The sequence below is a fragment of the Poecile atricapillus genome, chromosome Z (genome assembly GCF_030490865.1).
Source record: "Poecile atricapillus isolate bPoeAtr1 chromosome Z, bPoeAtr1.hap1, whole genome shotgun sequence".
Taxonomy (NCBI): domain Eukaryota; kingdom Metazoa; phylum Chordata; class Aves; order Passeriformes; family Paridae; genus Poecile; species Poecile atricapillus.
The window spans coordinates 11,466,946-11,489,074 of NC_081289.1; the positions used below are offsets into that span (position 1 = coordinate 11,466,946).

The 22,129-nt window shown below is 38.2% G+C and overlaps 1 protein-coding gene across 2 annotated transcripts in view; it reads left to right on the top strand.

Annotated features, from left to right (window-relative positions):
• The window catches only part of LOC131572977 (membrane-associated guanylate kinase, WW and PDZ domain-containing protein 2), a 706,094-nt gene that overhangs the window by 444,004 nt on the left and 239,961 nt on the right, over window positions 1–22,129 (top strand). For both annotated transcript variants that reach the window (XM_058826448.1, XM_058826449.1), the window contains exon 4: window positions 18,617–18,832. In XM_058826448.1, the coding sequence (XP_058682431.1) occupies window positions 18,617–18,832 (216 nt within the window). The remainder of the gene's footprint in view (window positions 1–18,616; window positions 18,833–22,129) is intronic.

The following is a 22,129-nucleotide window of genomic DNA, read 5'->3' on the forward strand; positions in this document are numbered from 1 at the left end:
CTAAAGAACACTGGAGCAGTCTCTGTTTTTATAATGCCAGGGGTATTTGGCATTGTCAGGCCAGCAGCTCCCCAGCGCAGTAGCAGTGCCAGAGGTGTCTGTCAGACTGTGACTGCGCAATCCATTGACCCTTCATCCAGTGAAAGCTCCTTCTTATTTTCCTCCTGTCCTTCCTGACCTGTTCCACTCTGTAGAGAGCATCATCAGCCAGGAAACTGCTTCATTTTCACTCAGTTTAATTAAGTATCAATGGTTTGGAAACTAAAAATTATTAGTGTGTATAGGAAACAAGCATAAGCTTCAAAACACACAAAGACAACATAGCTCTTAAAAAAATATGTTTCTTAATCTCAGATGCCTTCTTTTATAATACATTTGCTAGGAAACTGTAATCCAAATTAGACAGAAAAAATACCACAATGCAAGTATATAAAATCATGGGGATAGCTTTGCTAAACAATTCACATTTCTGTTTTTCTATTCCTTAAAAAATAATATTTTCAGTTCAACAATTTTTACTTGACTTAAAATGTAATCAGCTGAATGACAAACACCTTCTAGCTTTCTTCAGAGTAAATAGTTTGGCATGTTAGCTTTTCAGTTTAATCTAATGAAATGGTATGTCAGGATTAGTAAGAAAAGGAAAATTAAATGTGGTTTTGTCTGCTTTGCAGTTGGTGACCGATATCTACACTGGTAGTAGATAGGTTAAATTTAGCTCAAAAGCTTCCATAAAGAACATACTTTTGTAAGAAAAAAACAAAAACAATAACAACAAAAAAATGCAAGGAAAAGTAATTTTTAAAGTAATTAATTAGCTTCATTTTTCCTGAAAAGAAGAGTCAAGTGATTAATCAGCATGGCAATTAATAAAACATGTCACTTGGGTAAAAAAGCATACATATTCATACATTCTTCAAAAAAAGTCTGTGAATGGACTTTGTCCAAGGGTTTCTAACCACCAGGCAATTATGTTTTAAAACTGTCCTGCTATTTTGTGTACAGACAGACTGACCTATGAGCAGCCAAGCCCAAAACCTCTTTCCAGGCTGCAGCAGTACAGGCACACTGAAGCAGTTCTGATTGTTTTGCTTTCACATCTACTCAATACAACTTTGCATACACTTACACCATCCAGGTGTCTTGATTGCTAGTTAGCAACTTCTCCACTGCAGTCAGCGTACAACAGTCTTTGTTTTACAGTCATCTGAAGGACACTGAGTTCTGCATCTGGAAAGCTTTTTTCATTACTAACCTGAAATACCTGTTTTAATCCACACTTGCATGAAACAAAAGGAGATTTAGAGATAGAACACAAAAGAGCTGGATACTAAGCTAGTGCTAGGGCCAAAAAAAGGGTTTTTAATGGGTCAAAAGATCCTTACATCCTTTACTGTGCAGTGTTTGAGTTGGATTCATTATGTCAGTATGACAGCTGGATTTCACTCCTTTGTTGGGGCATAGACAGACATCCCACCCAGCACCAGCTGGTGAAGAATTGGCCAATGTGGCTGTTCACTGATGCTTTCTCCCACCCCTCTCTTTCCTGTAGTTCCCATTTATCTGCCAGAAGAGCAGTTTGTACTCAACAGCCCTCTGGTCTCCTTCTGACAAAATCAGCTAGGAGCACTGGAGTGAACTCTCAGTAAGGATGATGGTCCATAAAAGGGCAGTGATGAGGGGGATCAGGTACAACTTTCACAGGTCTTGGATTTATTCCAGCTTCCAGCACTGCTGCAGTGTAAAAGTTATTTTGAGAAGTGCACACAAAAATAGGCCTTGCTGAGCAAGGTTGGTGAATATAGTGACAATGACATCATTAGTTCTTCTGGACAGAAAATGTGCACAGAAATTCAGCATTTCCAAAGAAAATACAAAACTTTGTACTAGAGAGGCTCTGATGTTAACGCAGCGCTGTTATGCTAGCACAGCATTTAAACTAATGGCACACAGCAGCAAGTTTCAGGATCATTCTGAATGACATTTTTAATGTGGAACATCCAGCTTAAAAATCAGAACTGACAGTAGCTCTGAAAGTTTTTCCTTGCAGCCTGCTCAGTGATCATCTAATCTTGCCTTCTGTCTGAGGATCTCATTCTTGTGCATTCTCCATGCATGGGTCACCTTTGATCTTCTGACACTGTGAACCATTAATAGCAAAGCTTACACAGTTGACTTCTTTTGTAGTGGTGACTACATATTCCTTAGATTTAATACAAATTTTGGTTATAATATATGTAGTGGCCTAACAGGGAAAATGTCTGCATCACCTTGTCATTGCAGTGATGTAGCTTCAACCTGGCAAATCTTCAGTTCTTTAAACTTTCCTCTTTAGATGTACTGAGTCAAGTTCAGCAGTATCAGATGGCCACAATACCATCAAAACTCTTTAGAACTGAGAATATTTTGACAAAATAATTAATTTTGAAATTTTAGCCTGCTATAATGGTGTTTAGTATGAACGAGTTGGACCAAGTGTTAACTATGTACAAGGAGTATACTGTTTTTAGACATACGGTGGTATTATTATTATTATTATTATTATTATTATTATATTAATTTTTAATCTGCTTGGCTTTCACTTACAGGATTAAAGACACTGATTTTAGCAATGCTGTTCTGAGTCTACATGAGAGTAAGATAGCTCCTTGCTGTGTTTAATCTTAGGAAGAGATTGTTGGTGTTGCCCAAATAAATTGTTCTTTGAGGCCCTCTGCATATTCCCTCTGGTAACTCCTAGTGACCTAGCTGGGGTCAAGCTAAGATATGACAGTCTCATATCAGTGTATGAGAAACCTCATACACTGCATGATACTCATACACTGAGCATGATATTACAACTGTGTGCATGTAAATGGATATTCTTGTGCACATCTCTGGCTGCACAAGTTGCCATTTCTATGGATGCTAAGAGGCAATACAGGTTGCTCCATGGAGTATCAATATCTTATCTGGTAATTATTACTTTCTGTAATGAGGAATGTACCTCATGATTCTGCATACATGATTTTCCCACAAGCTCATAGACTGGAACTAGAGTCCAGAAGAAACTTGTACCTGGCTGAAGACTGAGGCCCATGTCGACTCCCAGCTATTTCTGCTCCTTCTTATTCTTTGTTCTTTTGGGGACAGGAGTGTGAAATATGGATCTCAGAACCTGCAGAAGCATAGTACTTCAGAGGCTCTGAGGACGTGAAGTTCAGCCTTTACACTCTGCCACTCTGGCATTTGAAGTAACCATGTAACTGCAGCTCCTTCTTGACTCAAGGCCATCCTTGGCCACTAACTGCTGTAAGGGCATATGCCCAGAGCATGCAGATGCTGAGCCAGATTTAAGGCCAGATTTGAGAAATATTGTCAGGAATTGACTCCTAAGAATCCAGCCTACTCTGTAATAATGTATCCCAACTTTTAGGGAAGGAAAGATGCAGTGGCCTTGTGAAAGTCCATAAGGCTTTGCCAGTCTAGGCGAGAATGATGAGGAGAAATGTTTCCTGCCCTGCGAGTGCAGTTGTGTGTTCTTCTCTCTATCTCCTCAGCCTACAGTTTTTTGCTGCTTGTCTGTTCCTGCTGTGATGCCTGCAGGGTTGGATCAGAAGCCTCTGCTGTGGGGCTCAGGTCATCACCAGGCAGGGCACTGGGCACTCCTGTTGCTAAGAGCAGCCTGTCCTCTCCCAGTTGCATGTGTGTGCCTTGACAGGGTCAGAGCGTGATTGAGGAGTGAGAGATGCACAAAAGCAGAGCAGGCTTGAAATTAAATAGTCTTTAAAGCTTTTTTTAAACTAGCCTCACTCTGGCACAGACCCCTGCCTTAGGGGGGTGATCCAATAGAATAGCAATGACCTAAAGCTACTGATCTACCTACTGAAACATGCAAGGAGGAAAATTTATCTCAAAAATGACGATATGAGAATATCTGGGCTGCACATAAATGTTTGTAAAAGATCTACATTAACATTATAAGAATGAGGACCTTTTTTTTTTTTTTTTTTTCCTGACAAAAACTGGAGCTTTTTTCTGAAGTACTGAATGCTACATAGAAACAAAAAAGTGGAAAAATCCTGGTGGGTGAGACCTCCATCTCTCCTCTCATTTATTACTAGTACCAATGGAGTAGCTGTCCTAATTAAAAAGAACTTGCCCTTTCAAACAGAGGAGCTGAATTCTGATCCAAATGGCCTTGTAGAAAAGAAATTGGTGAATGAAGTCATTCCTCTAATTAACATTTATGCTCCTGATGTTAACAATGCACTTGTAAAAGAAACCAGTAGCATAGATACTAGTCTTTAAACCATCTAATGGTCTGATTTTAATTGCCCTTTGGTTATCAGTTCAGACAGATCTGCCAAGGGTAATTGCATTGTAAATCAGATATCTCAAATTCACTAATGAGCTAATGGACGATAGTTATTTGCGAGTTGAAGCTGATAATGCTTATTTAGACAAATGGTGTATTTATGTGTTCTGTGTTCCACATGGAGAGACATGACCATTCGACAGTAACTAGGTTACAATGTCTTAGCACTTACTCAGTCTACTCCATTTTTATCTTCCATTTTCCTGGAAGTCCCTGGAAGTCTCTTTCTGTGATTTGTAATTCAAACAACTGTAGTTTGGAGCCCTGCATTTCTATTTGACTTTGTTTATATATTTCTTGTCTCCCTTAGCATAAATCATAATGACAGCCTAATTGGTTTACATTTCTGAAGCAGTTTGAAATGTGAAGTGTTGGGTAAGTGTTCAAGGTTGTTATTGCTTTGTGACTCTTCCCAACCACTTTCTGTCCAGAATGAAAATTAGGGAGAAATTATTTGCCATTTGCAAGAGCAAATATAGTGAATCTTGTCATAAGTAATCACTCAAAGATCACCAAAAAGTAACCTTTGTTTCACAGAATTGCACTTTCTAAATGCTTGAACTTTGCATTTCCTTCATAACACAGTAAGTCCATTAGCTTCAGTGAAAATATTTGATTTACGCTCATGCAAAAGGAGAATCAGATCCTTGATATCTGTGAGAGGGTACTTTCATGCTGGAATGAAGGTTGTGGAAAAGACAGGTCTTCCCTGAAGATTTAGTTGTAATTAAAACACTGGGACATTTGATAAACCTAGAATTTGAGATCATGACATGTTTATTTCACAGGAGGGATTTGAGTAGTTGCACCAGAATTTTACAGATTGGAAGATTCCTTCATTCACAGATGCATAGTTTACCTAAATAACTTAATATACCAAACTGATTGTTCTTTTTCCATAGAACACTAACCCTTTAGCTTTTTCATAGGACCAGACCAATGCTTAGTACTACCAGAGAATGTTTATTAGGTGCAGTTTTCAAAAAGTAACGTCAAAAAAAGAAAGACACATTTAATTTCCTTTGTTGCTTCTGCTGGCTCACAGGGCAGAGTCAAGAGGTATCCATGACAAAGGAGAGAAGTCTTTTACCCCAGAATGGGATTTTAGGATCTGAAATGAAGCAGGCAGGCAGGCAAAACAAGGACAGCCAACAAAAGGTAGCCTGGGGCAACACAGTGTGTCAATGAGAAAGAGAGAGATAAGAAACACTTGGACAGTTGTGCATGTTGGCTTCAATCTGTAATGACTGTGCAGACCACACATCAAAAACATTTGGCTGTCCTTGACAGAGAATTAAAAGAGCACAGATTTTTCAGCTCTTTGTTTTTTATATCCCTCCCCCCCCCCCGCCCCACCCCAGTCAACCTGCTGAATAGCAATTCATTTGCTTTACTTCTGTTTTTAATTATTTGTCTAATTGCCTTCAGGCACTTATTAGATGTCGTCTTTGAGAGACAAAATGAAAACTCTTCATCTTTTTCATCTTTTTACAATTGTTTTTCCTGCTGCTGGTCAGATGGATCTACAACTTTCAGTGTTTTAAACAAGATTTCTATTGTATCTTTCTATTGTAAGTTAAGGGCAACACTTCCACCGTCAACTCCAATAACACTTAATTCAGTCAGCACTGGCAGCTGCTGCATTTCTGCAGAACTGGGCATGCAGAGACCTCCATGACCTTGGGAACAAAGTGTCTGTTGGTGCCTAAATTCTGAAAGAGTCAAAGAGTGAAAAGCACCTATTTTTACCCCACTTCCCCAGCAGTCCTATCCACACTCAGAGACTGAGTAATAAGAGTTGGCCAAATGGCAAAATGTCCAGGCTCTGGTGGTGGTTATGACACTTTCTTTATAACCTCTGGCCACTTTCTTGGTCACCTCATGTCCAAAGAAAAGAAGAAGTGGAAGGTGAGAGTTTATTAAATATCTCACCTTGCCCTCCCAGTGATTGGTTTAGCTCCTGAATGAAGGTGACCCTCCATTCCTTCTTTTGGGAGAATGACATTGTGAAGTTTGTTGTCTGTGGGGCCTGAAGAAGTGCATGCCAGAATGCCTCATTATACTGCTTAGGAGCAAGAATTAGGAGAAAAGACTCATCAAGCATGATCATGTTTTTATTACAAATTTCAGAACTCTTTCTTTACTGTTTTGGTTTTTTTTTTTCTACTTTGTTGTTTGGTTGGTTTTTTTGTTTTGTTTTGTTTTTTAGGGTTTTTGGGGTTTGTGAGTTGGTTAGGTTTTGTTTTTATTTGGAAGTTTGTTTGTTTATTTTTTGTACCTGGAATCACTGTGAGTCTCTGAGTATTTTTATTTAATCTGACAACTCCTTAAGGGAAGACCAATAGGGAACATCTGATTTATTCATGTTGTGCAAGATGACTATCCAGGACAATCTGCACATGCCTTTTTAGGCACAAAAGGAAAGGATTCCCTACATACCTCTCCAACTGGCAAGATAACTTTCTCTGGTAGCAGCTTGAATAAATGAATACAAAAATTGATTGACTACAGGGATCTCTTTTCTTCCCCAGGTTTGAAGAAACTGTCAGATGAAATTAGCAGTCTAAAGTGGCTTCACAAGGTTGTCAAGGCAGCTGGAGACAGATTTCCAACTATAACACAGAGAAAATGCCACTCTGAAAATGTATAAGGTGTCTATAAACACAGCTTTTAAAATAAGCTCAAAGTCCTATGAAAAAAAGGAAAAGGAGACACCAAACTGATCAAATCAGGGGTGGGGGCATTAATCCAGCTTCTTATGTCAGGCAACAAAGAGATCAGACAATTCTCATGACTATAAGACCTCTGCAGTATCATTTTTTGAATAAACTTCGCCTGGCCCCTGCTTCCCTACACATGACATTTTCAGATAGATTTGTAGCAACTATGGATTGATTTAACATATGGGTAATCTCTCACAAACTTCTGGTATAGTGACTCTCTGTTCTTGAAACTCATTCCCATATTTTAACCAAAACTTTGTCTGAAAAACTTAGTCTTTCTTTCATACCATCTTTTACAGAAATATAGTTAATTTGTGCAACTGAAACGCATGTTATTTTTATTATAGGAAGCTTATAATTTCACTTGCTTTTGTTAGAATATCTTTTATTTCTGTAAGTTTTTTTCCTTAAAAAAGTCTGGGCCAATGCTGTACGGAATAAAGTTCTTAACCACATAATGAGAGCTGCATGATATTCTTTTCCTTCCGTTCATGACTCTAGCTTTTCTTATTATTTAGCAGAAGGAAGGTGCTACTCTACAGTGAGATGTCTGCAGTAATGTCAGTGTCACTCTAGAAAGAATAGTAATTTACAACAAAATGGCTCTCCGTAATCAGTAATAAATTTTATCTAACATTATAACTTCTCCTAGACTTATATTTTTTCTCTTTTTTAAGCCTTCTGAAGCTTCAGAAACATTAATTTCCGAGGCCCAGACTGAACTAGATAAAATTTTGTCTAGAAATGTTCTTAGACTTTTCTCATCTTTCCAGATAATTTTTAAGGGTATAAAACCATGTAGGCACTACTGTCAAAAGGGAGGGACTCTGCTGCAAGCTGTTCTCTAATATGGCAAAGGATTTTTACTTCTACAAGAATCTTAGCCATAATATAAAATATACAAGGTGAAGCAGAAAATCTTATTGTTTGCTTAGGCTAAATCTTTAAATGAAGAAAGTAATGACATGATTTAGTGTGTTGGGACCTTGATCATTAAGGGTCTGAATCATGTCCTCTGTCAGTAAGCTTAAAGGTGTCTGGACCTTCTTGAAAGGTAACAACCAAAGCCCAAGTAACACTTCCAGAGGTCAAGTAATCTTGTCTAAGATCACTATCAGGGCAGATGGAGAGAGAGAGCTCCTTAATTTAGACACTGACCTTCTAAGCAGGAAAAGTGAAATTAGCTTAAAACTCACTCTCTATCACTTAGGGATCATACCCATTTAGGGACAAGTGATTGCTCAAGGGCCCCATGCAGACATCAACAGCCAGCTCACAATAAAAAAAGTAAGTGTGGTGGGAAGATATCTCTTGGTATGGGTGCTTAGCTGCAGCAAAGGACACACTGTTTAGAAGTTGAACCATGTCTCTTTTCTAGGAAAGCAGAGATTTCAGATTATACTACTGCTTTTTAGAAGATGAGGTCAGATGATAGAATTGCTTTAAAGTGTGCAGCATGCTATAAAACAGTTACTAATGTATTTATCAAGCTGTATTGATGCATAGTCTTGTTCCAATAGCCTGCATTCATACCTTTGTGATTCCTACTTTTGAAGTCCAATTCCATTTTCTATTAATTATTCAATCCTGTGCCTTTGTCCATGATTTTCCTTAATTCAAGCAGTCTGTCTAGATTTTTTACTTCTGGTACACCGTACTCAGCAGAAGATCAAATTATGAAAGTTAAAGGTCATTTCATATTTTCTGGTGGTTGGGAGATGTGTGATGATGTGCAGTGTGTGCAGCACTCTGCTGCATCTGATAAGCAGTCCTCTCTCTTCTGGGCCATTATCTAAAACTGATGTGTTCTGCTTCTCAGAAAGAAATACAAACTTGAAGAATATTTCGGAGAAATAAGGTCAGGACCTTAATCTTAGAGGAATCTTAAAGCAAGACAGTTCCCTCTCTGGCCATCTCCACCTGGACTTAACACAGGATGGTTTATAGTTACTTTATCTGAAAGGTATTTACACCTTCAGCCCGTGGGATTCCCACATCTGACAGCAGAGCTGTTATTTCCCAACTGTGAGAGATTTAGTTCTCAAGAGGATTGTATCTGTTCACATGGTTGGCTTTGGTAGAAATTAAGGGGATGATGAAAACACTTCAGTCAGTGCCTGATTTGTAAAGGTGAAATTGTTCTTTCTACTTGCTTCTTTTACACTTACATAGAGCTTTAGGGATTAGTCTTGCATATGTGCCTAAATTTGTAGATGGGAAAACAGCTAAAAGATTAATTAGCAAAATCTAAGGAATGCAGAGTGTTTATAGGATAAAGCCACCCTAGTACGTAAAAAGGTGGAAGAAAAAGGAATGCTTTAATTAAAAGGGAAAGCAGCTATGTAAAATGGAACTATGGAAACAGTGATGAAGAAAACTTAGAAGTCTGAACTCCCTGAAATGTGCTAAAGTGTGAAGTGATACCTCTGAGGAAAATATATTTTTTAAAATGAGAACTAACATATATGTCTTAATTTGGGGCGGGGGGGGGGGTCTTCAAAATTTGAGAAAATCAGACCATGCCCTATGCCTGTCAGGTGTACTTTATATGTACCTTAATATTATGAAAATTCATTTGCTACTGATATTTTTCTTGAAAAATACCAATTAAGAAATAAAAAACAAACTCATATATCCTTACTCAGTCTGTATGGGTGGAAAAAATATGTTCTCATTGGGTCAGTTGGTGTCCAACAGTAAGAGAACAGCAATTTTGTCATGTTGGAAGGGTTGACAGCCTGTCTGGTCCCCATCACTGTATTTGTGAATTTAGAAACTTCCTCTGCTATTGCATTCATTGGGGGCCAGAACACTTGGGCAAAAATCCACAGCTATAATTAGTGACTTAATTTTAATGTAGATGAATAGACAATCCTGAAGCCAGTTATTAAAATGTCATTACTCGACACAGAAGTTAGCATATTTGCTAATGTCTGTTAGCAGAAGCTGCAGAGACCAACCCAAATGAGAATTCTGCCTGGGGAAGAGGCAGAGCAAACACAAGGCATCAAAAATCCCCCTGCCCCTGGGAAACAGCTGGATAGCCCCTGCCAGAAAATGCTGAAGTGTTTCTTGGGAATGCACAGGCAATAACTTTGACCACTCTGTTCTAGCAGAATGCTGGGATGTCCAGAAAGTATTTCTCTAGCTGAAACCCAATGCAGTCAGGAAATAGAAAGGGAAGAAAAAACAGACTTTGTAACAAGCAGCCTTGGGGATGTCAATATCCAACAAGTATGGAATTAATTCTGTGTATCATGTGTAACTCATTCAGACAGCACTCCCAAAGTAAATAAATTTTAATCTGTATTTTTAATTTGGACTTTAATTTAACAGCAAGGCTCAGAATACTAAGAAATCTGAATTCAAAGGCTTAGTTAGTAAGAAAAGAGCAAAAATATCTCTGGGACCTTCAGCTTTCTGTCTAAAAGAAACTAAAAGTAGCCACAAAGATCATAGTAAAAGTATACCTTGCTTGTGAATATTTCAGAGAACACAATAGAAGTTGCTGTTGTTTAAAAACATAATTGTGAATCTATATTTAGTAACTGTTTTTCTATAAATTCTGGGAGATCTGAACTATGACCTTTCCTCTTCCTTTGCTATTTTAATGACACAAGTTCATGAGTCAAAATAATACCAATGTAAATCTAAAATCTAAAGGCTTCAGAAGGCTTCATTTTTTAATTCCACTTTCTTTGGAGTCACAGTAAGAGTTCTGCAACTTTAATCCATCAAGCAGCTTTGCAAAACCGTCATGAAAATGTATGAACCCAAGAACAAAATCTACTCACCCAACCTTACAGCAATGATTAAAAAAAGCCCTAATTATAGTATAGTCACCCGTCAAAATAAATTACTCAGGATGAGTGGGTGAAATGAAGTTTGCTAGACTTCCTTAAGGAGGTGGTAATTGTCTTGGATTTTGTTAAAATACATCACTAATTATATTTTAACAAAGTCTATGTACTCTTTACCTCTTTAGGAATTTTATAAGATGGTTGTAAGAATACTGAGAAAGGGACTTTTCACTTTTAGAATGTTCTATATTTGTGTGTTTTTACTGCAGAACAAAACAGACATATAAAAAATACCCTTGATTATACTTCTATGGCAAAGTGACATGTGTACACAGTGAAGTGAGAGCATGGTGATGCTACATGCTTGGTTCATGGAAATCCACAGAAACATCATTTAGGAATTCCTTCCTGTCCTTGACATCCATTGCATGCAAATGATGTTCAGGATAAGTGGTTGAATCACCATCCCTGAAAATGTTCAATAAACTTGTAGTTGTAGCACTGAGGGACATGGTTAGATGTAAACATGGCAGTGCTGTGTTAACATTTATATTTATTATCTCTAGAGATCTTTTCCAGTCTTAACAATTCCATAGTTAAGTTTTAATAATAAATTCTTCAAAGAAGATGTCTGCAACACATATTCCTGGGATATGTTGTCCAGGAACACTTCACACAAAATTTGAAAGACTACCAACCCCATATGATCTTACCCTGCTGGCTGTACTGCCAATGTGTTGGGCCTGCCCTAAACACTACCAAAACCATGAGCTTGTTTTCTTGTTGTGTTCCGGAGATTAACGGAAAACTATACTTAAACTTACATTCCAAGATTGCACAGAGTGTGGACTCCATACAGCAGCAGACATCAGGGCTGTGATGTCCCAGGGCTGTGTAGATGGAGATTTTTTTAGGCAATTCCTGGATGATGATTGCTTTACTTAATACCAATTAAATGCTCCATCAGTTAAACACTAAGATCTAGGTAGAGTGAATATAGACCATAACAGTGCATTTGCGGACTCCAAAGCAGGTTAAGTTAAAAAATAAATCTTGTTATAAAAAAATCATTGCTTTTCATAGTATCATAGGATAGTTTGAGTTGGAAAGGACATTTAATGGTCATCTAGTCCAACCCACTTCAATGAGCAGGGACATCTTCAGGTAGGTCAGGTTCCTCAGACCGTTTTCCAAGTTGACAAATGTTTCCAGGTATGAGACATCTATTACCTTTCTAGAAAACTTCCAACGTTTCACCATCCTTACAATAAAAAATGTCTTCCTTATTATTGAGTCTGAATCCAGCATCTTTTACTTTTAAACCATTATCCCTTGTCCTATTGCAACAGGTCTTTCTGAAAAGTCATCCTTTTAAGCCCTCTTTAAGTACTGAGTGGCCACAATAAGTTCTCCCTGGAGTCCTCTCTTCTCCAGGATGAACAAACCCAACTCTCAGCCTGTCCTCATGGAGTGGTGCATCATTTCTCTTCTCTGGACCTGCTCCAATGGGTCCACATCTTTCTTGTGCTGAGAATCCATCCAATCCATCCACAGGTGGATGCAGCACTGCAGGTGGGGTCTCATGAGAGCTGAGCAGAGGGGCAGAATCCCCTCCCTCGCCCTGCTGGCCATGCTCCTTTGGATGCAGCCCAGAATATAATTGGTTTTCTGGACTGTGAGTGCACATTGCCAGGTCATGTCCAGATTTTCTCCCACCAGCCCCTCCAAGTCCTTGGCAGGGCTGCTCTTGATCTGTTGATGCCCCACCTGTGCTGCACAGGGACTGCCCCACCCCAGGTGCGGCACCTTGCAGTTGGTCTTGTTAAACCTCATGGGATGGGCTCCTGGATACTGGCGCTTGTCCAGGTCCCTTTGGATGGCATGCTGTTCTTCAGGTGTATCAACCAAACCACGCTTGGTGTCATCAATAAACATGCTGAGAGTACACACAGTCCCACTGGTGATGTCACTGATGAAGATATTAAACACTCTTTTTCCCAATATGGACCCCTGAGGTACACCACTTGTCACCAGTCTTCATCTGGATACTGATTATTAACAGACATAAATAATGAACAGATGTTTCTTGTTGTATGTTCTTCTTATCACAAATAAATTCAGCCATCTTCTTTTAGTCAAATTATAAAATAATATTTGTTCACAATTTTATTTTATTGAAAAATAAGCTAATTTCTGCCTACCTAAAACTCTCTATACATTGTAATCTATTACATTTCCATGTGTTTGTGAACTGTTAAAATATCAAATGTAACTCAAATCTAGGCAACAATTAGACTTCAGAGTACTTCCTCTTAATTTATTATCAGTAGTCAGTGAACACAAAAGCAAATATGTAGAGGTTTAACATTCATCATAATATTTGCAGTTATTGTTCTCATAACTGAAAAATAAGGTTTGTCTTTCATTTCCCAGAGTTGTGGCTGACTCAGAAAATTTTGACTGATACTTCAGCAATTCAAAGCTGTATAAACAAAAAAAGACAGATCAATCTAAGGGAGAGAGCTGAATAAGCACAGGCAGGTGTGTATTTGTAGCTGGATATTGTTTCATCCCATTCTAAAAATAGGTTTGAAAAGGAATGTGTCTCTGGGCTCAGAATGTGAGTCACACCATAGCTGGAAGTATTCATCCTAAAAGCTTCTTGCTCTGGCACACCTCTTGTTTTCTATCTGGTTTTTCATTTTTACTATAATTTCCTAATTCCTCATCACTATTTTAATTTTTCATAACACTTACATTTTAAAACTAGAGTTTTTAACTTCTTAGATGAGGTCACTGGAGCTTCAGGACCAAAGGACGCTCTCAGCAATGATCCCTTTGCTCCACAACCTGATGGCTAAGGCTGGCCTGGCCCAGGAGCTAAAGGAGCACGTCCTCTTCCACAGCCTGGAGTGCAGATGTGGCACAAAGCCCTTCCTCTCCCTTCTCTGCCCAGAAGGATGGCAAGTGGAAATGTCCACTCTATGCTGCATTTTGGATCTTTCCTCACAGAAAGGGAGAGGGACTGGGAAGGCCAGGCAGAGGAAAATGCACGTAGGTCAGTCCCTGCAATGGAGCACAAAGCAGAGTACGACATGGGAGACACATTTATAACTGTGCCCAGTAACTGGGATCACTAGGTGTCAAGCACACCAGTATAGCCCCTGTCAGTATATCTGAGTCTTGGTATCACTTCAGCATGAGGATTCTTCTGCTTCTTTTACTACCACCCAAATGCTCTTTTTTCCTTCCACAAAGGCTTACTTTTTCTCAGGAAGCAAGTTAGGATATTGCTATCATCAAGCACTTTATTGATAAAATGAAAGTCTTCCTACATCCTGACATATGTGAACTAAAGTTAAGGAAAAAAAAGTAAGCTGTTTCGTCCTCCTTAGTTCCTCATTTTTCTGCTTCTTGTGACTTTCTGACTTCCTGATCCAGTCTCTGTCATCAGAGCAAGCCTACCCATTGATTTCTCTGACTCTTTCTTGCAGAATCAGGGTGCTGATCAGGGTTCATACAGCTCAGGGGTGGCAAGGGATGCTTGGTAATTGTCACTGTGCCGTGGCTTCCAAGCCACTTTGGCAGCCAAGTCAAATAGGTCAGGCCAGACCATCTTCAGTATCCAGCTGCACTCAGAACCAGCTGGGAGCACTGAAGCAATCAGGAGCAGCAGCCAGATGGATTCAGCAGTGGTGCTTTCTCTGCACTGCCTGTCTGCACAGAGGCTTTGATTCAGGCCCAGCACGGAGAACTGAGGCTGAAACTGACCTCTTGACTGTGCAGGGGTGGCAGGTGAGTATACACACATTTTTTTGAGTACAACAAGGAGGGACCTGAGTAATAGAGCAGCTGTACTTAGTCAAATGGGGGGAAAATGTCTTCCAAAGTGCCCCTTGGAAGATCACAGGATCACCGATATTGGATGAGACCTGTAAGATGTTAAAGCATAAAATACAAGAACAGGGAAGGCATGCAGAGTTACATTCTGCACTCTACCAATCTGATTGTATGGAACTCTTGATTCAGAATTTGAACCTTTACATTTAATAGGCTTTCATGGTCATTTTTTCTTCTATGACTTTTTATAATTGCTTTTTTTTTTTACTGCATTTATGATACTGGCAGCATCTGACCATGAATGCCACTATTCTCTTATGCTGTATAAAAAAAAAAAAAAAAAAACAACAAAAAACACTTATTTTGCTTGTTTTAAACCTGCTAATTTAGGATTGGGCATCCTCTTATTCTCAAGTAGTGGGAAGCCAAGCATCCATTCATTGATTTTCTAGGCACTTTCCCAGGGTTGTCCTGTTTTTATCCATATCTGCCATATCCCCCTTCAGTTGTCCCATTTCCAAGCTGAAACCTCAAAAACAATTTAAGCAGTTCCAAGCTTTAATTGCCCTTCTTTAGTTCCCCCATGTAATTTCTGAGAGGCAAGTACCAGAACAGCAGGCAGTATTCAAAAGAGAGGGTACTATGTGGTTTTGTATAGTGCTATAAAGGTGTTGTCTGGTGTGTGCTCCATTCATTTTTTAAAAGAACTCCAAACTGCTGTTTTTTCTAACTGCCAATGAGCATGGGATTTATATTTTCTTCTAATCCACTTTCTTTTTCTTTTTTTTTTGGTTTATTTTTTAATAATTCCTTTTTAAAAATTGACTACAGTTGAAATTATTTATTTGACGTTCCTTTTTTACCTACAGGAAAATGAATTTCAGTACCTTATTATTAGTGTTTCAACAATAACCCATTGAACCAGCCCTGGTCTTGCTCGGGGAAGATGAAAAAGAGAGCAGAGGTTATCAAAATTTCATGGCAACAAAAGTTATGTTTTTTAAACATTTTAGTCTCTATATTATGCCTAGGTATGACATTTGCCAAGGTTTTATGAGAGTATCCCATTATCTCTAATATCCCAGGCATTAAGTAAGGAGTTTCAAGACACTAAGAATCTCTTCATCATAAAAGATACAGTTCACATTGATTCTAATTTTTCTATAATGGAGCATTGCTCCTTCATTGAAATGTCTGGATCTCTCACCCTATATATTTTTTCCCATTGTAGTTTAACTAAATTTTTTATGACACGCTGATATCAATATGTGTATAGTTTCTTATTTTTATTTGCATTGGTTTTGCACAGTTTTGAATTAAATGTATAGATCAATAGATAGGTAGCAATGAATAATTTAAAATTCACTTTGAAATCAATGGTTATTTGATCATAAAGCACATAAAGTGTTATGTTACAAGACAGAAGTTGGAAACTAAACAGCATTTTCATTTTGAAACTGAATGAGTTAAATCCTCTTTGGCCCCTGATCTTACATGTGCAATTTTTTCTTATATTTTTATATATGTGATATTCATAGATGTTTTTTTGGTAAATTTTATCTCTGTCTCTAATGCATACAGTCAAAGTGAAAACATGAGTGTCCTTCAGTTAGAATACCTCATCTACTATTCAGGATATTAACATTACTGCTATTTACTAGTGCACTCAATTTTGTATGACAATGACAAAAGTAAGAACAAAGGAAAAGAAAGCCAAGGTACTGCACTTTAGTTTCACAGTTTGTGTCACACTGGTGTGACACCCCTGGGATAGCCTTCTACTATTTATGGCATCAGTGGAAATCAGTGACTATTTGACAAGTTTTGTCAGGCTTAAGGCCTCTGAGGCACTAATTGGGACTGGTAAAATGGCTTAGACCAGGGAGATTTTTTAATTGAGGAATCCTTTTTTCAAAATATGTGATATTTCAGACACACAGTCTCACCAGCAAAGGTAATGTGATCTTAGAGCAATACAAAAGTAGACTTTCAACTGAACACTGTTGGTTTCCAGATACTCTCAAAATAGCCTGTACTGTCAGAGCATAGAAATTTGAATGCAAATAGATCTGATCTTGACATTTTTTGGAGGTACGGTTTTGTGAGTGGACCAATGTAATTTTTGTTTTCCCCCTTAGACCCCAAATTCTGCTCCCCTGCTTTAGTTCTGGCAGTCAGAGAGCTCCCACAGTCACCCCTACAGAGCCACATCTCATTCCCCTGCTGGGGCTCTTGGTTAAACCTGCTGCCAATCACAAAATCCAAAGAAAATCTGCAGTAAGTGAAACTTTCACTCAGACATCCCTAAGTCCAGAGTGACTATGAGTGTCATTTAACACAGTAGGTTTTTACTGTGTATTACAATTACAGAAACATCTGTTATTAATATTGTTTTGCTGAAGCACTGTGAAGAATTCATTGAGTATTCAGTAGTTGCAAGGCTGTTCAGTTACTTACCTGTACTGAGGTGGAACATTGTAAGTCCTCAGAAACACACAGAAATACAAGTGCCAGTAATAATTTTTACTCTGCCTGCAAAATTTATTTTATGATGGTTTACTGTGCATGTATAACATATGCATTTATTTTTGTCATACCTATGTGTGGTAACAATGATATTGTCAGTTGCTACTGCTATTTGATCATACAGAAGTCCTAAATAATGGGATAAGAAATTTTAAAATGGTCATAAGGTCTACAAATATTGTTAACAGCTTGATATGCTTATGGAGGTGTGCTTTTGGTTTTTTTTTCCTTTGGTGGGGGGGGGGGGGGGGGGGAAGACATGGGAGGGCAGAAAAGTTTCTCAGACCTGGACAGTATTTTTATTTTCCCATAATAACTGCTGTAAATCTACTTGTAAAACAACCTGTTCATTGCCCTTCAATACAGCTTACAGGTGAAAAAAGATAGCAGCATAAATGCCATGTTTTCATCTTATATTACTATTTATGTTTCTTTTTAGAAAGCACATGCTTTTTAAAATATTTAATTATGTTACTGATCTATTTTTAAACGTATTTTTAATGAAAACTTTGTGGTATCAGTAATACACTAATTTTGATGTTAGATGTGAAAAAAACGCAACCACACAGATATTGATAGACAAGATGGGACCGTGGTCCATCTAATCTAATAATCCTTCTGGCAGAAAGTGGATGAATCAGAGGGAGTTGCCACAAATTTCAGGAGACACAAATAGGGGTAATCTGTCAGCCACCTTAAGTCTCCTCAGAATTCCTTAGTACTTTGAGATAATGTTAAGCCCTAAAGCATAAAGTTTCAACTTTCTTTGAAAATATATTAGCATCAACTATTACAAATTTTGAAGTCATGAATAGCAAAAGTTTGACAAATATGAAAAACAAGATAGTGAAAGTCTTACTGAAAACTGCAAAGCTCTGAATCATTCAATGATTATTTACTTTCTAAGCAGGTGAGATAATTTGAGGGAGTGAAATGACATAACATAATAAATAATAATTATTCTTGTCATAATATTGATCCTCAAGAAACTCTTGTTTTGTCACATAAATGTTGCAAAACTAATTTGTCCTAACTAATATTTTGAAATAAGAGAACAGCTCTGATACACCACTGGTTGGTAAGGTATTTGGATGAGAGGAATGTAAGCTTAACCTGTTATAGTTTCAAAAATTGTTAATAAGATACATATTTGTGAGCATGATTGGATCACTTGTGCTACCACCAAGAAAATTAATTGCCATTTCAGGAAAGGTAAACATTCAATTTTGCAGAAAACATTTTGAATTATTCTTTATTTTAGCTGATGAGCCTGATCCTACCTCACACATCCATTAATCTAAGACAAAAGAAGCAGCAATAGCCTGTATATTTCTGCAATCTAATGTGTTTTGCCTTCCTTTTCTTTCCAGACAACTATTACGGCACTCCAAAGCCTCCAGCAGAGCCGGCTCCATTGCTGTTAAATGTGACAGACCAGATCCTCCCAGGTGCCACTCCCGGGGCTGAAGGCAAACGTAAAAGGAATAAGTCTGTGAGCAATATGGAGAAGACAGGCATTGAACCACCAGAGGAAGAAGAGGAAGAAAGACCTGTGGTCAATGGAAATGACGTGACAGTAACACCAGGTCTGTTCTTCCTTCTTACTTTGCAGTGAGTTTCTGTTATTCAGAGTCCTCAGTTACCTCCTTCTGCAGTGAGATTATGCATGTTCAGGTAAGGATGTTCTTGCAAGAGGGAAAGGCAGGAGTCCTGAATATTAGGATTTCTCTGAAGCCTAAAAAAATTACTTAACCTCTATTTTGGGGAGTCATCTCACTTACCTCAGCTGCTGTAAAGATTTCCATCTCTGAACTAGTCTCTTTGAACCCTCTTGATAGACCAAAGAGAAAAATACCTTCGTTCAGAGCATGGATTGTGACTTGGTTCAGATTTCTAGGTTAGGAAATCATTTACAAGTGCCTGTTCCTCTCTGTCGACTATAGAGGGAGTCTGGAGAACTGCAATTTGTTCAGATAAATAGTCTCTGTGTTTTGGGTCTTCCTGTTCTCAAATGGTGACACTCACAAGACTGTTCAGCACTTTCTGAAGTCAACTTTTGTAAATTTTAATGAAGACTTAGCAATATCATGGAATACTGAAGTCACCACATTAAAAAAGTTGTGGCAGGACCATTAAAACTTAGCTGGCAATACTATCTGGAGGACACTTTTCAGGAATGTTTCAGAGCCTGCATAAAGCTGATGAGGGTTTCAGATGTCAAGTCCTAAAAGACAATTGTTCTTTAACGGCTTGGATCACAATGCTTCAATAAAAAAAGGGGTCTGGCTACTGACTGATATCAAGAGAGAGAGCACTCCAGCCTATTCTGAAGCAGGTAATCAACTTTCCCCTCAACCTTTCAGCAAGACAATATTTTACAGAACTTAATAATTCTTATCCTGAAACATAATTTAAGAAAATATTTTTGTTGTTGTTCAGGTAGAAAATTAAAGAATTCAGATTTTTATATCTCTGAGAAATAATGCTGTGAATTCTTTTTGGTAAACTTAGAAATTCAGAAACAGATTGTTGAAGTAGAAGTCTAATGACAATCACATGATGTGAACATAATATGAAATATTGCAAGTTCTCTAAATGTATAGGTTACTGTGAAACTAAAAATCTATTACCTAATCTTCTAAGCTATGTAGAAAGATTTTCATACTGCAAAGTCTATATATATCTTTTTAATTCCTGCTTCATTACAAAGTATACTGAATTTGATACCTTCCCATCCAGGATGATTTTGCCACCCGCTTTTCTTTAGCTGTTGCCTAGCATTACATATAAAGGAAAATTCCTGTGCAGAATCCATCTCCGTCTACCAAAATTGTCCAGGATCAGTTGGGTGAGAGTGGGTCTGATTTCTTCCCCTTGGCTCTCCAAAGGGCTGCAGTATTTCTCCCTTTCCACTGCCACCACATGCTGCACAAGCCTTGCTCACCCTTTCCACACAAGATTTCATCTGTTGGCATTGCTGTGGTGCTTAGTGCCTTTCCTCCTCAGCTAAGCAGGAAAGGATGAAGCCCAGAGATTCTAACATCAGCACTGCCGCTGTTGCCAGGATACTCCCACAGTGAAAGAGGCAAGGCAGGATTTGGTGTCTGATGTGTATTGTAGAAATCATTAGAAAGATCTTTCTTTGTAGGTATTCGAAATGTGCCACACAAGAGACAATTGCTGAGGAGCAATTTCCAGGACAATATGTTCCATCTCCCAGTGGATCAAGAGGCAATATTTACCTGCATTTTTCCTTGCATTCTACACCTATAATATGCTTCTCTCAGGCAAATTCTGTGTGAACAATGACTAGGCAGCACCCAAGAAGCAGGCACTGGCATGTGCTGTGTAACAAAATAAAACACATGAGCATGGGTGTAAGACATCCCCCCCTCTTCCCCCTCCTCTCCCCCCCAAAGTAAATCCTGTCGGTGTGGCCAGCAGAACAAGCAGTGCCTGTTTTGGCTCCCATGGTTTTATAAGCAGGGTTTTGTTTCAGTTACACTGATTGAGGACTTTGGGGATTGTAGCAAAGCAGCTCTGTACATACATGCTGTGTTGCTTTTGTTGGCCAGTGTGGCTCCCACAGACCCTGTTACTGCAGTCATTTTCTCTGTGAGCTGACAGAGGCTTAGTCGCCTCTAAAATGTCAGTGCCTTTGTAATTTGTGTCTTTGAACAATCAGGAAAACCAGAATATTTTAATTAATTTATTTATTTTGAAACTCTTGTTGGAGAGAGCATTTTCGTTTTTAAAAAGAATCAACAAAGGTAGGACATTTGTTATTGCCAATTCTTTTAGAAAGTGTGCTCTGTTTTAAATACTTCACTTCCAGGAGGAGGCTTTTATTAATTATAAGACTCGTTGGACATCTGAAACATTGATTCATTTTTTATAGATGCTCATCAATTTAATGGCTTATTAACTGCATATCCAAGCCTGTCAACTCAAAGGACTGCTCTAACACATAGGACCACGAGGTTCAAATAGTAACAGATCTTAGATGATTCTGAGGAAAAGAAACCCATCCTTATCAGACCAATTAAGTGACATCTGTGGTTACAGAGGTCTTTGTGCTTTTAGTCTGAATTTCCAGGCAACTTTTCAGTGTCAGTTGGCATCACCTTTGCTAGTGTTGAGCTTTAGCAATTTTTCATTAGTACCTTCCATATGCCTTGTTTCACATCCATCAGATTTCCCTGAGACAGTTGTATGTGGACAAAGTGACCATAATTGCCCAACATGTTTACTCTTCCTGATTTGTATCACCTGTCCTCAGCCCAGAAGCCACCAGGAATTCTTCTCAGTGCTTCAGGATGGGGCTTTTGGCCTTTTTAGGATGGAGCACTCTCAGTCCTTCATCATGGATCAAGTTATCTCAAGACAAAATAGTATGATTTGGAAGATGGGATTTATCTAATCCAGCTTTAGAAAATTATATGCCTAAATGCCATACTTTTTTGTTTGAGCTATTTGCTCTGTTCATATAAAATAAGAAGAAAAAAGAAATTTTGAAGTTTAAGAGGGAATAGCTGTTTTGTATACACATTTTAAGGCATCACCTCTTCGGTTTAGAATGAATAATTCAGTCCACAGATACAGAAGAGCCTAAATGGCTAAATTTAAATGAAGACCCTTACTATTTGCCAAGAAACATATAAGAGACATAATCTATAGATTAACTGTTAAAATGGGCAAGTCTAGGCATAGTATTTGGTTTCTTATGCTTAGTGCAATTGTCCACATTACTGGGTGAGAGACATTGCACTTAAGAAGACTTTCCCGATGGACACTGTATTGAGATTAATGATTTCTGCAAGACTGATGCTTTGACCAAAGAGGTAAAAAGAGTCTTGATCAAATTGAAATCAGAAACTTGTCAG